The sequence below is a fragment of the Entelurus aequoreus genome, linkage group LG01 (assembly GCF_033978785.1).
Source record: "Entelurus aequoreus isolate RoL-2023_Sb linkage group LG01, RoL_Eaeq_v1.1, whole genome shotgun sequence".
In the NCBI taxonomy this organism is placed as follows: Eukaryota; Metazoa; Chordata; class Actinopteri; order Syngnathiformes; family Syngnathidae; genus Entelurus; species Entelurus aequoreus.
The window spans coordinates 8142268-8155562 of NC_084731.1; the positions used below are offsets into that span (position 1 = coordinate 8142268).

Genomic DNA, 13295 nt, shown 5'->3' on the forward strand with positions numbered 1-13295 from the left:
TGAGTACCCTGAAAAGCACTATACCAAGTAAAATGTATTATATACACTACCGTTCAAAAGTTTGGGGTCGCCCAAACAATCTTGTGGAATAGCCTTTATTTCTAAGAACAAGAATAGACTGTCGAGTTTCACATGAAAGTTCTCTTTTTCTGGCCATTTTGAGCATTTAATTGACCCCACAAATGTGATGCTCCAGAAACTCAATCTGCTCAAAGGAAGGTCCGTTTTGTAGCTTCTGTAACGAGCTAAACTGTTTTCAGACGTGTGAACATGATTGCACAAGGGTTTTCTAATCATCAATTAGCCTTCTGAGCCAATGAGCAAACACATTGTACCATTAGAACACTGGAGTGATAGTTGCTGGAAATGGGCCTCTATACACCTATGTAGATATTGCACCCAAAACCAGACATTTGCAGCTAGAATAGTCATTTACCACATTAGCAATGTATAGAGTGTATTTCTTTAAAGTTAAGACTAGTTTAAAGTTATCTTCATTGAAAAGTACAGTGCTTTTCCTTCAAAAATAAGGACATTTCAATGTGACCCCAAACTTTTGAATGGTAGTGTGTATATATATATACTGCCATATATATATTTAAGTTCGGTCAGGAAAAAACGAAGAGGCAATTTCATCCCTACAAGCCTGTTTCTCCCCTCTTCAGGGGATTTTATAAAATCCCCTGAAGAGCAGAGAAACCTGCGAAACAGTAGTTTGGTTTGGGGACCCCTGGACTGAATGAAGCCTGGAGAAGAATTGGCTACAATTCAAAATGTTTGCTCTTTTGGCCATTATCTTAGCTACTCTCCGACTGCTACTCATGACATGTGCACAGAACCACTGCAGGTTTTTATCGCTTACCTCTAAGTCACAAACATATTCACTACTTGGCCTTCATCTATATGCATCAATGCACACTCGTCTATAGTCATAGGTGCAACTTTTTTAAAACACACTGCTGGCCGTATCAAAGTCCTTGCTGATATGGGAGCTGCTGGGCAGGGACTTGAGGTACTCCAGGTGTCTTTTAGCATCCTCCTGGTTGTGCCGGATGTAGTAAATGATGTAGGCGGTCACCATGGAGAACCAGCAGAACATGGCCACAAACATTGCCACGTCCGTCGTCTTCTGGTGGAAATTGCAAAAGTTGATACCTGAGTCTAGAACCTGGATCACCGGCTGCCCCACGTACTCCTCCTGCACCGACGTGTAGCAGCTCACCTCGTTGACCGTCTCCGGGTCGAGTCTCAGCTCCCTCAGTATCTCCTGCAAAGAGCACTCGCAGTGCCAGGGATTGTTGGACAAGCGCACCCGGGCGTGGAGTTTGGAGAAGGTTTCCTTAGGCAGGCTGCTGAGATGGTTGTTCGAAAGGTCCAACGTCCTCAAGCCCTCCGAATTTCCCTGGAAGGCGCCGACCTCCAAACTTTCAATGAGGTTGTGGGAAAGGTCCAGCTCCCTGAGGCGGTGGAGGTCCATGAAGGCCTCCTTGGGGACGTGTCTGATCCGGTTGGAGGAGAGCAGGAGAACCACAGTGTTCTGGGGCAAATTTGAGGGGATGTTCTCCAGGTTACGCGAGGTACACTGAACCACAGCACCGTTCCTGTCGGCGCAATGGCAGCTTTTCGGGCAAGCTTGTGCGATGGTCACCATGGTGGAGAGAAGCCATAGAGCTCCCAAGAAGAACGTAGAAATAGAGGTGGGTGGTCTACTGAATGACCTTGGAGGAGCTCCCATCAGTCCGGAACTTTTATCTTTTGGGCCATTTTCCACTTTCATCTGCTGCCTCCTGCTGAGCCCTAATCCTGCGACAAATGTCTTCACAAGTTCACATTGCGAAGTGGTGAGACGTCAGAGAGGAGATCAGTCGACGTGATCCGCCCGGGAGGAAGTTGAGTCGTTTTGGTCCATCCTGGTCATACACCGCTGACTGGAAGAAAAACAAGATAATGTTTTAGTTTTTTTTAAATTATGTAATGTCTTTTAAAAGGCATTGCCAGGTTCAAACACTGATGACATCTATTACACAAGACAAGAAGCAAAGAATCAAACAGAGGCAGAATTCAATTTTGCTCAATTGAGGAGAAACGTGTCGACCTGTAACCTCTTACAGTGTCACCCACGCTCTGACGAAAAAGGTTTACGTCTCCTCCTTTGTTTGGACACTCCCTGTTTACACAACAACATCTGCTTCCAAAGGAATGGGGAGTATGTAAACAGTCATTGTTTTCGGTCACATTAACACAAAAGAAAAAGATGCCTCGGGCTTTGGCTGGTCCTGGATTCAGCTTGAGCAGGTCTTCGATGACAATGGATAACCCCCTCCCGTCTCCTCCCATCGTACACAATGGAATTTTCCAAGCCTTTGCTTGGTGCAACAAACACAGCCTCTTGTCTGTTCATTGGGAAGTCAGACAACGGAGAGTTTTTTGATAATTTACATACAATTTTTCTGACAGGCGTGTTAGTCAGCTTCCAGATGACATTGTGATCTGCAGTGAGAGCAAAAACCAAGAGAGGAATGAAGGTCAGTCATAGCAAGATGACTGACCTTACGATTTTGTTAGGGGGTGACGAGGATGGACGGAATTAGAAAGCAGAAGATCAGAGGAACAGCTTATGTCGGACGTCTGGACGTCAAGGTCGGAGAGGCTACACGGAGATGGTTTGGTCGTGTGAGAAAGAGGGACTATGTTGGTAGGACAAAGCAAGAGGTGAGGCTGCAGGGCAAAGCCACTCTATGTGGTTGTTTAACGCCACAACCACTAGAGGGGGCAACACGATGATGGGGATTGGTCACTTCAGTATGGTGGTAGTGCTATGCAGGTGTTTGCTTGTTCTGCTTTGATGGACTGAATTGCCTCAGATACAATTGTAAAGTTCAGATGCAAAAGACGATGGACGCAATTTCGATTCTTCAACTAAGCGCGATTCTTATTTGTAACAATTCTTAGTTTTCATACACTTGTAAAGAATATAATGTCGTGGCTGTCTTGAGTTTCCAATCATTTCTACAACTCTTATTTTGTTGTGATAGAGTGATTGGAGCACATACTTGTTGGTCAAAAAAAAAAATCATGAAGTTTGGTTCTTTTATGAATTTATTATGGGTCTACTGAAAATGTGAGCAAATGTGCTGGGTCAAAAGTATACATACAGCAATGTTAATATTTGCTTACATGTCCCATCCACAAGCTTCTGCTGGAATTTTTGACCACTCCTCTTGACAAAATTGGTGCAGTTCAGCTAAATGTGTTGGTTTTCTGAGATGGACTTGTTTCTTCAGCATTGTCCACACGTTTAAGTCAGGACTTTGGGAAGGCCATTCTAAAATCTTAATTCTAGCCTGATTTAGCCATTTATTTACCACTTTTGACGTGAGTTCGGGGTCATTGTCCTGTTGGAACACCCAACTGCGCCCAAGACCCAACCTCCGGGCTGATGATTTTAGGTTGTCCTGAAGAATTTGGAGGTAATCCTCCTTTTTCATTGTCCCATTTACTCTCTGTAAAGCACCAGTTCCATTGGCAGCAAAACAGGCCCAGAGCATAATACTACCACCACCATGCTTGACGGTAGGAATTGGTGTTCGTGGGATTAAAGGCCTCACCTTTTCTCCTCCAAACATATTGCTGGGTATTGTGGCCAAACAACTACATTTTTCTAGTCTGTTTTTGCAAAGAAAAATTCTTAGGACTTATCTGTTTTTGCTGAATGTTTTTTTTTTTTTACAAAATGATAAAAATTCCAGTTTTGTAATAAATGCGCACTTTTCAAATCGGAACTATCATTTTGGTCGTGAAAAAAAACGTAATTGCAACCCACATTAGCAGGATGGCTGTTTCATGAAAAGCTCCACAAAAAACATACATTTACCCGATTTTTAGGACCATAGGGCACATTTAAAGTTTTGGTGTTGTTTACTGCCATCATATGGCAGTCTACACGTATCTCTTATGTATGACTGCCATCTACTGGTCACACTTATCATTACACCATGTACCAAATAAAATTGCTTCGAGGTCAGTAAGCACAACTAGAATCATGCCGTACATTATAAGGCGCACTGTTGATTTTTGAGAAAATTAAAGGATTTAAAATGCACCTTATAGTCCGAAAAATACGGTAGTCAAAACAAGGAAAATGGAGATATTTGTTTTTGGGTCTGAACTTTTTAAATATATGGTCGGAAAGGGATTCATATGGCCCCATTCCCAGGTGGATCTTGCTTGAGAGGAATGCAGTTTGCTGAATACGATGGAAAGCAGGCCTGGCCCTAACCAATCTGGCGCCCTAGGCAAGATTTTAGGTGGTGCCCCCCCACATCGGCAGTGAAGTGTATATACTCACAAGAAACCGAATAGCTTTGTCTTTGACCTGTTTTTTACTTAAAGAAAGCAAATTAACATATTATATGAGAATGTTGTTATGATTATCTTTAACCGAATCACAGCAGTGCTCAAATTAAAAAACAGCATTCCCTCTCATGTGATATTGCTTAATTAACATTAATGATGTGCACTTTAACAACTAGGCTTACAACTATACCTAATATATAAAGGGGTGGAAAAGTGACTATTACCTGCAGGGCAAACATTAGCTAACCAGAAGGCAATAACAATGTAAACAGAAAACACCTGCTTAAAAGATCTAATACAAATGTCCCTGAGGAATGTAAGGTGGGAGTACTGTAATTACCTAACGTTACATTATTATTTTCCGTAACAATGTAGCCCCCTCCACAATTTTAACCCGGCGTTAAAACAGAACTAGCTATTTATTGATTAGCAATTGCCGAATCATGTAACATTAGCTTAATGCTAAAAAGCCAGGTTACTATCACATTCTGTAACAGACAAATATTTTCATGTAGGCTAACGTTACTCGTATACCTGCTACCTCTGTCTTTTCTATTTTTTCTTCCCTGGGCACCTGACAGTTTTGGTCGTTTTGACATTTGTCCAAAAAGAGTCATGATACGGGAAGGGAGGGGGCGCACCGTGCGGGGGGAGGGGGGGGGGGGCGTAATGTTGTAACAAATAATATTTCTATTAAATAGGCTTTACTTTGCATTTTAATTAACGTGGCATTATTTTTTGCACTTAGAAATAATAGTACCAACTTTTTTTTTTCTCTCCAACATTTGTGGCACTGGCGTGGCGCCCCCTGATGGACGGCGCCCATAGCATTTGCCTATACGGCCTATGCCACGGGCCGGCCCTGATGGAAAGCGCCACTTTACATAGCAACCGACGCTGTCCTCAAAGTTTGAAGTTTAAGTTATTCAACACATTACTGCCACCTGGTGGCTAAAATGGATAGCGCAGCCCTACAATTCGTCACGTTTCATGTGTCAGGTAAACCGTGACAACCCCCTTCGCACTGTACTTTGTTTCTGCTAAACCTCAGTAGTTTTGGTTCTGTTTAGCGGCATATTTTCATAGCCAAATCATTAAAAAATTGTTTTACAACTTTCTAAATCCATTTTTAATATAAAGAAAGCTCTCCGGACATGAAATAACACCCACACATCATCTTTACAAGCCGCAAACTCCGAAGCGCGATGTGCCAAGAGACGACTGTGTTACGGTACTCACTAGACTGCAGTCAGCACTACGGCCCACGGACTCCCCCGGCGGGCTGCCAGGTGGACTGACAGGGCAAGACGGAAACACGGCGAAAGAAGAGAGAGATGCTGATGGGGTTTCAGATAATAAAACAGCAGGGCGTCCTTCACAGAGGACCACTGGACTCATCAATATGTAAAGAATTGACGTGATTAACCGTGTGGTAGTACACAGAAGACTGAAGGTCAAACTACACAGCATCCATCAGCAGGAACACAAGTGAATGTCAAAGCACAAACTGAGAGTGATGATTTATATCCACACATTTCTGCAGCCGGGGAACGATTCCGGACACACAAATTATTTTAAAAACAGTCAGAACGGCAGCTATTAACTTGCCATTGAATATTATGACATCATCACTCTGACAGTGGACCATAATAGGCACTTGTGTACCCCGCCTTCCGCCTGAATGCAGCTGAGATAGGCTCCAGCAACCCTGAAAGGGACAAGCGGTAAAAAATACTCCTCCTACTTATAGCACGCACACACTGCAAAAAGTCAGTGTTCAAAAACAAGAAACAAAAATACAAAAATGAGGGGTATTTTTTTGAACTAAGCAAAATTATCTGCCAATAGAACAAGAAAATTTGGCTTGTCAAGCCTTTCCAAAACAATTAAAATTAGCTAACCTCAATGAACCCAAAAATACCTTAAAATAAGTATATTCTCACTAATATCAAGTGCACTTTTCTTGGTAGAAAAAAAAAATAGACCTTTTTGCTCAATATGTTGAAAAATATTCTTAAATGAAGTAAATGCTAGTGCCATTATCTTGACATAATGATATGCGCTCGGCATTACATTTCTTGAAACCAGCAAACTTATACTAAAAACCAATTTATTGTTCTTAATGGAAAGGCAACAAGGCAAGCGCTTGTTACTCTCGGGGTCTCCTATCCGCTCAGGCAAATCATATTGTCTAAAAATGCATTTTTCCATGGATAACATGACATCATCACGCCAAGTGCGTGCGTGCTCTTTCAGTCAATTAGTGCGCATATATACAGCCCGAAACCCCGGCCAAATTTTTTTTTAATTGTAATTTTGAGGAATTTATCTGAATGTGCATGAACTATTTCTGTTCAAATTGGTTAGAAATGTCACATGTAAAATGTTTCAATATTAACTGTCAGTTTACTGTACTGTGCCAACTGTACTACTTTATGAGTACGTGTTTTCTATTGTTTCATTGAAAATAAAACAGCAAAGTCCATTTGGCTGTCATCTGTTTTAATTATGAGACACAATTGTGTCAAAGTCATGATTTTTCTTTTCATGCTTGAAATAAGACATTATTACTTTAAAAAAGTAGTTTTATAATTGTGAGTGTTGATGACACAGCTTTGCAACAGTTGATATTCTAGTTTCAAGCATGTTTTACTCAATATAGCTCATCAAATCTCAGCAACAAGCTGTAATATCTTACTGAGATCATTTAGGACCAAAACCCTTAAAACAAGTAAAACACTAACATAAAATCTTGCTTAGTGAGAAGAATTATCTTATCAGACAGAAAATAATCAAATCACCCTTATTTGAGATATTTCATCTTACTTAGATTTCAGTTTTTGCAGTGCACTCACACATATATAGGACTGTGGGGGATTGTCCTGCGGGGAGGCATGGCGGGGGGATGAGGATTTCCCTATGGGGCTCCAGTCCTCCTGTCTTGTCCCCTGCTCGTTCATCCCTCAATCTTAGCTGCATATTAGACACTTAGGATTTGGGGGGCTCGGCTTGGTTGGGCTGTAACGGCTGACCTTCTAATTTTAACTACACAGTAGACACTCTGGGGGGCCTTGTACACATGCATGGGGGGGGGGGGGGGGGGGTTGGGGTTGGGGAGTACGGCGCACCCCTCATTGCCTCCTCAGCAAGCGGACCTGTCATTCCCGGGCAGAGATCTCGCTGAGGTTGTGAGGCTTTTATTCATTTATTAATATTATTATTATTATAATTATTTTATTTAAAAAATTTAAAAACAATTAAAAAAATAAAAATAAAACAAATAAAAAAATTAAAAATGTGGATGGATGGATGGAATAGGCAGTGGTCCCCAACCTGTCAATCATGATCGACCAGCCAATTTTTAGGACTTTATCAATAGATACTGAAAATATTAGACATATTAGTGAAGTGAATTATATTTATATAGCGCTTTTCTCTAGTGACTCAAAGCGCTTTTACATAGTGAAACCCATTATCTAAGTTACATTTAAACCAGTGTGGGTGGCACTGGGAGCCGGTGGGTAAAGTGTCTTGCCCAAGGACACAACGGCAGTGACTAGGATGGCGGAAGCGGGGATCAAACCTGGAACCCTCAAGTTGTTGGCACCGCCCCATATTAAACACATTATCGTATCAGTATGCACACCCCAATAATAACAAAGGGGTGTCCAAAATGTGGCTTAGGAGCAATTTGTGGTCGGTGGCACATTTGAAAAATAAAACTTAATCAAACAAAAATCAGCAAAAATTAAGAAAAATAACTGTTGGTATGAATAACTAATTAGCGCGATAATGCTTGAGATTAATCGGAAAATATTGCATTTAGTGGTTGGAGTGTCCGCCCTGAGATGGGTAGGTCGTGAGTTCAAACCCCAGCCGAGTCATACCAAAGACTATAAAAATGGGAACCATTATCTCCCTGCTTGGCACTCAGCATCAAGGGTTGGAATTGGGGGTTGAATCACCAAAAATAATTCCCGGGCGCGGCCACCGCTGCTGCTCACTGCTCCCCTCACCTCCCAGGCGGTGAACAAGGGTGATGGGTCAAATGCAGAGGACCAAATTTCACCACACCTAGTGTGTGTGTGTGACTATCAGTGGTACTTTGACTTTTAATTACCGTATTTTTCAGAACAAAAGGCGCACTGTCAATGAACAGGTCTACTCAGGTCTACTTTAATACACAAGGTGCATTAAAGGGGTCATTTTATGCTTTTTTCTACATTTAAAACATTTCCTTGTGGTCTACATGACATGTAGTTCTTTGGTCAACATTTTGCATAGATGATGTTTTACAGACCATCTTCGAGACGCCACCTGACTCGGATTCGGGGACACTTGGTCTGGCGACCCACCGCCAAGTCCCCCTCCCGCCCTCCCATGACTCTTCATCCTGCTTTGTTTTTTTTTTTTTTTTTGGACATCTGGGATCTGTCCTTAACGGGGGTACTCGGTCATGTTCTGTGGTCATGTTTTGTTTGGTTATGTTCTGTTGGTTTTTGGACTCTTTTAGTTCCTGTTTGCTGTATGCTGTGGACTTCCTGTTTCTTGAATGCTGTGAGCTATTCCCTGGATCCTGACTCCTGTCCCTGTTTGCTGTTTCCTGGTTTCTGGTTTGTGTTTTCCTTGCTTTTTTTGAACATTAAAACCATGTTTTCTTGTACCAAGCCTGCCGTCTCTGCATCTTGGGGTTCGTCACCACCACTTCATGACAGCTTTCTGACCGTCTCTTCAGGATGCGCCTCTTGATGGGCGGTTTTATTTACGTGGCTCACCTTCAAACGTGTCTTCTCCTTGTCATCTTTTGTTGTAGTAGTTAAAGCATCCATATGGTGCCCACTGACTGATTCATTACCAACTATACAATACTTTGTATTGGAAATGACAACAGCGAAGGATGAACGCCCCACAACAAGACGATAGAGAAAAAGAAGGAGCTTATTGACTACAGCGAGGACGCGCCCACATTTTTGGGACTTATGCAGATCCCAAATACACATCAGCAGGTACCAATAGGTAAGAAAAGTTGGTTTTGCGTTATACGGCGAAACAAAATATCAGATAATATGTCTCCTTCTAGGTGCTATTTTGGTGTCCTTAAACTAGAGAAAAAGAAGAAGCTTATCGACTACGGCGTCGCCACGGACTACAAAGGCGGACGCGCGCACATTTTCAGGACTTATGCAGATCCAAAATACTTATCAGCAGGTACCAGAAGAAAAATTGCTTTTGCATAATATTGGGAAACAAAATGCCAGATAATATGTCTTACCTTATACACACACCATAATAATACTCCTATGTTGAAGCACAGTACGTCTGACTATGGTAGCCATAATGCGCCGACAATCTATCAAGCGGTGTGGCTTTGTAGCTTTTCCAAAGTCGTACTAAAGCATTTTTGACAGATTTTTGAGCGCCGTGTGTAATGTTATACATTCTTAATGAAACATCAAAGTTTTGGTTTTGCTTGCTTACCGGTGCTTGCTAGCGTCAACCTGCAGTCCACACATATTTCTTATGTGTGACTGCCATTTACTGGTCACACTTTTATCATTACACCTTGTACCACACAAAATTGGTTTGAGGTCAGTAAGCACAACCAGAATAAAAAAAAATACACAAGGTTCACCGGGTTATAAGACGTGCTGTCGATTATTGAAACAAAGAACCTTTTTATAGTCCAAAAAATGTGTTAATCATGTATAAACACAGATTTCTCTTTTACCTGAGAGGTAGCAGAGGTTGTTATATGGTCAGTGATCAGGTCAATGCATACGTCAGTAAGGGAATTGTGAATTGAATCATATTTATATAGCGCTTTTCTCTAGTGACTCAAAGCGCTTTTACATAGTGAAACCCATTATCCAAGTTCCATTTAAACCAGTGTGGGTGGAACCGGGAGCAGGTGGGTAAAGTGTCTTGCCCAAGGACACAACGGCAGGGACTAGGATGGCCGAGGCGGGCATCGAACCTGGAACCCTCAAGTTACTGGCACGGCCACTCTACCAACCGAGCCATACCGCCCCAGAAGGAAGGACACGATAGAAATGACGTGCATAAAGTAAAGTAAAACATTTTAAAATGTTTGTGTATGACATTATTACAGTAAAATAAAATGTTTGTGCTAATATCGGGGTCTTTTTTAAAAGATAATTTATATGAGGAATTTATTTATTATATATATTTATTGATTGTATATATTTAGTCACGATTATTTTGCATAATACTGGAAAACAAAACACCAGATAATATGTCTTACCTTATACACACACCATAATAACACTCCTATGTTGAAGCACAGTACGTCTGACTATGGTAGCCATAATGCACCTACAATATATCAAGTGGTGTGGCTTTGTAACTAAATTAAAAAGTGCGATTAATCTGATTTTGAAAAAAAGAATCGCTTTACTGCGCAAATAATAACACAAACTTTTGTCTTTAAATTTGTATCACTTGTTTTTGTTTTCTTGAGCCTTTCTACCCAGTATTAATATATATATATATATTTTAAATAAAAAGATCACATGCATTTCCCCATTGTAGGATGAATACAATTATATCCTATGATATCACGAGAGCTTGCCTTCATAGCCAAGACCAGGGATCTTGAGTGTAAAAAGGTCTCCTCCTGTATCATTTCTCTTCATTTACCACAAAAAGGTGAACTAAAAAGTCAAGTAAGAAGTCATACCTGGCTATTTCCTCTTGCCTCTGTCCGGTCGAGTGTTTAAGACAATTAGTAGAATGGATAGTGTGCAGAAATAAGCAGCATCATACATCCAGGGCTTGTCTCCTCCTGAAGATGAAGGGCAGAAAGCAACTGCAGCCACCAAGATCCGAGTGTTCAGTGCGAGTTTTCTGGCTGCTGTCGATGTGGCTTGGAGGATATATGTGTGTGTGTGTGTGTGTGTGTGTGTAAGTGTAAGTGTGTGTGTGTGTGTGTGTTGATGTCCTATCAGCTCTCCTTCTCTGAGACTGCACAGACACTTGAATTACGTCTATTGGACAGTTAGAATATAATGCAATCATTTCATATGGCTGTACTATTGAAGTGGGTTGTTTTAGCAACTTATAAGGTTATATGGGTCATTTTATTGCGATATTGAACTGAGTACAATATTGACCTTTTGCGCTGCTGCCTTGTGGTGTTAGTCTGGGAAGGCAAAAGGCTATAGGGGAGCACACCCTGAGAGAAAAGCAAGTGTTGGTAGAAAATAAATAATGCATGTAGAGGCAACAGCTTTTGATGATTTGTCACAATTTTAAAGGCAAAAACACGAAATATTGTAAAGGCCTACTGAAAGCCACTACTACCGACCACGCAGTCTGATAGTTTATATATCAATGATGAAATCTTAACATTGCAACACATGCCAATACGGCCGGTTTAACTTATAAAGTGCAATTTTAAATTTCCCGCTAAACTTCCGGTTGAAAACGTCTTTGGATGATGACGTATGCGCGTGACGTCAATGGTTGAAACGGAAGTATTCGGACACATTGTGTCCAATACAAAAAGCTCGGTTTTCATCTCAAAATTCCACAGTATTCTGGACATCTGTGTTGGTGAATCTTTTGCAATTTGTTTAATGAACAATGAAGACTGCAAAGAAGAAAGCTGTAGGTGGGATCGGTGTATTAGCGGCTGGCTGCAGCAACACAACCAGGAGGACTTTGACTTGGATAGCAGACACGCTATCCGACGCTAGCCGCCGACCGCATGGATGATTGGGTGAAGGCCTTCGTCGCTCCCTCGATCGCTGGAACGCAGGTGAGCACGGGTGTTGATGAGCAGATGAGGGCTGGCTGGCGTAGGTGGATAGCTAATGTTTTTTAGCATAGCTCTGTGAGGTCCCGTTGCTAAGTTAGCTTCAATGGCGTCGTTAGCAACAGCATTGTTAAGCTTCGCCAGGCTGGAAAGCATTAACCGTGTAGTTACATGTCCATGGTTTAATAGTATTGTTGATTTTCTGTCCATCCTTCCAGTCAGGGGTTTATTTATTTTGTTTCTATCTGCAGTTAAGCCCGATGCTATCACGTTAGCTCCGTAGCTAAAGTGCTTCGCCGATGTATTGTCGTGGAGATAAAAGTCACTGTGAATGTCCATTTTCGCGTTCTCGAGGATATAGTATCCGAGGTGGTTTAAAATACAAATCCGTGATCCACAATAGAAAAAGGAGAAAGTGTGGAATCCAATGGGCTCTTTTACCTAAGTTACGGTCAGAGCGAAAAAAGAAATGTCCTGCACTGCACTCTAGTCCTTCACTCTCACGTTCCTCATCCACAAATCTTTCATCCTCGCTTAAATTAATGGGGTAATCGTCGCTTTCTCGGTCCGAATCGCTCTCGCTGCTGGTGTAAACAATGGGGAAATGTGAGTAGCCTTTCAACCTGTGACGTCACGCTACTTCCGGTACAGGCAAGGCTTTTTTTTAATCAGCGACCAAAAGTTGCGAACTTTATCGTCGATGTTCTCTACTAAATCCTATCAGCAAAAATATGGCAATATCGCGAAATGATCAAGTATGACACATAGAATGGATCTGCTATCCCCGTTTAAATAAGAAAATCGCATATCAGTAGTCCATTAATGTCAAGTTATAAATACACTGAAGTATCAGTGTTGTCAACACTGGCACTGATCGCCCACCCTTACTTGCTACCCTCCGTTTGGGTTTACTGTGTCATGTTAATCTTCTGTGTGGAATTTAGTATTGGGCTATACTATGGTTTTATTTTTACCGCAGCGATATCGACAGCAGTAGGAGCTGACTCTGTATTAGTTCCTGCCAAAACCTCCACTCGTCAGGCTAATGACGAGGTGCCAATGCAACTCTTGGGACAACTTACCGCTGCTGAGCGAGCTCCACAATGAAGATTAGGCGTCTGTTGCTACTGTAGAAGCCCGGACCATCACATCTCTAAATGAAAAC

General features: G+C 41.7%; 1 protein-coding gene across 2 annotated transcripts; it reads right to left on the reverse strand.

Moving 5' to 3' along the window:
• Nucleotides 1-584: 584 nt before the first annotated feature.
• On the reverse strand, nucleotides 585-13295 carry LOC133654558 (leucine-rich repeat-containing protein 3-like). Of its 2 annotated transcripts, XM_062054762.1 has the most exons (3): nucleotides 13213-13295; nucleotides 1223-1928; nucleotides 585-1126 (listed from the first exon to the last, which is right to left on the reverse strand). In XM_062054762.1, the coding sequence occupies exons 2-3, from the start codon at nucleotides 1775-1777 to the stop codon at nucleotides 947-949; spliced, it is 735 nt and encodes a 244-aa protein (XP_061910746.1). In that variant the 5' UTR covers nucleotides 1778-1928; nucleotides 13213-13295; the 3' UTR covers nucleotides 585-946. The 2 variants fall into 2 exon arrangements, with proteins under 2 accessions (XP_061910746.1, XP_061910738.1); XM_062054754.1 differs by having other exon boundaries at nucleotides 585-1928.

Bases quoted from the DNA above. Each gene is read 5' to 3' on its own strand.
- LOC133654558 (XM_062054754.1), bottom strand. From the start codon at position 1,777: ATGAAAGTGGAAAATGGCCCAAAAGATAAAAGTTCCGGACTGATGGGA.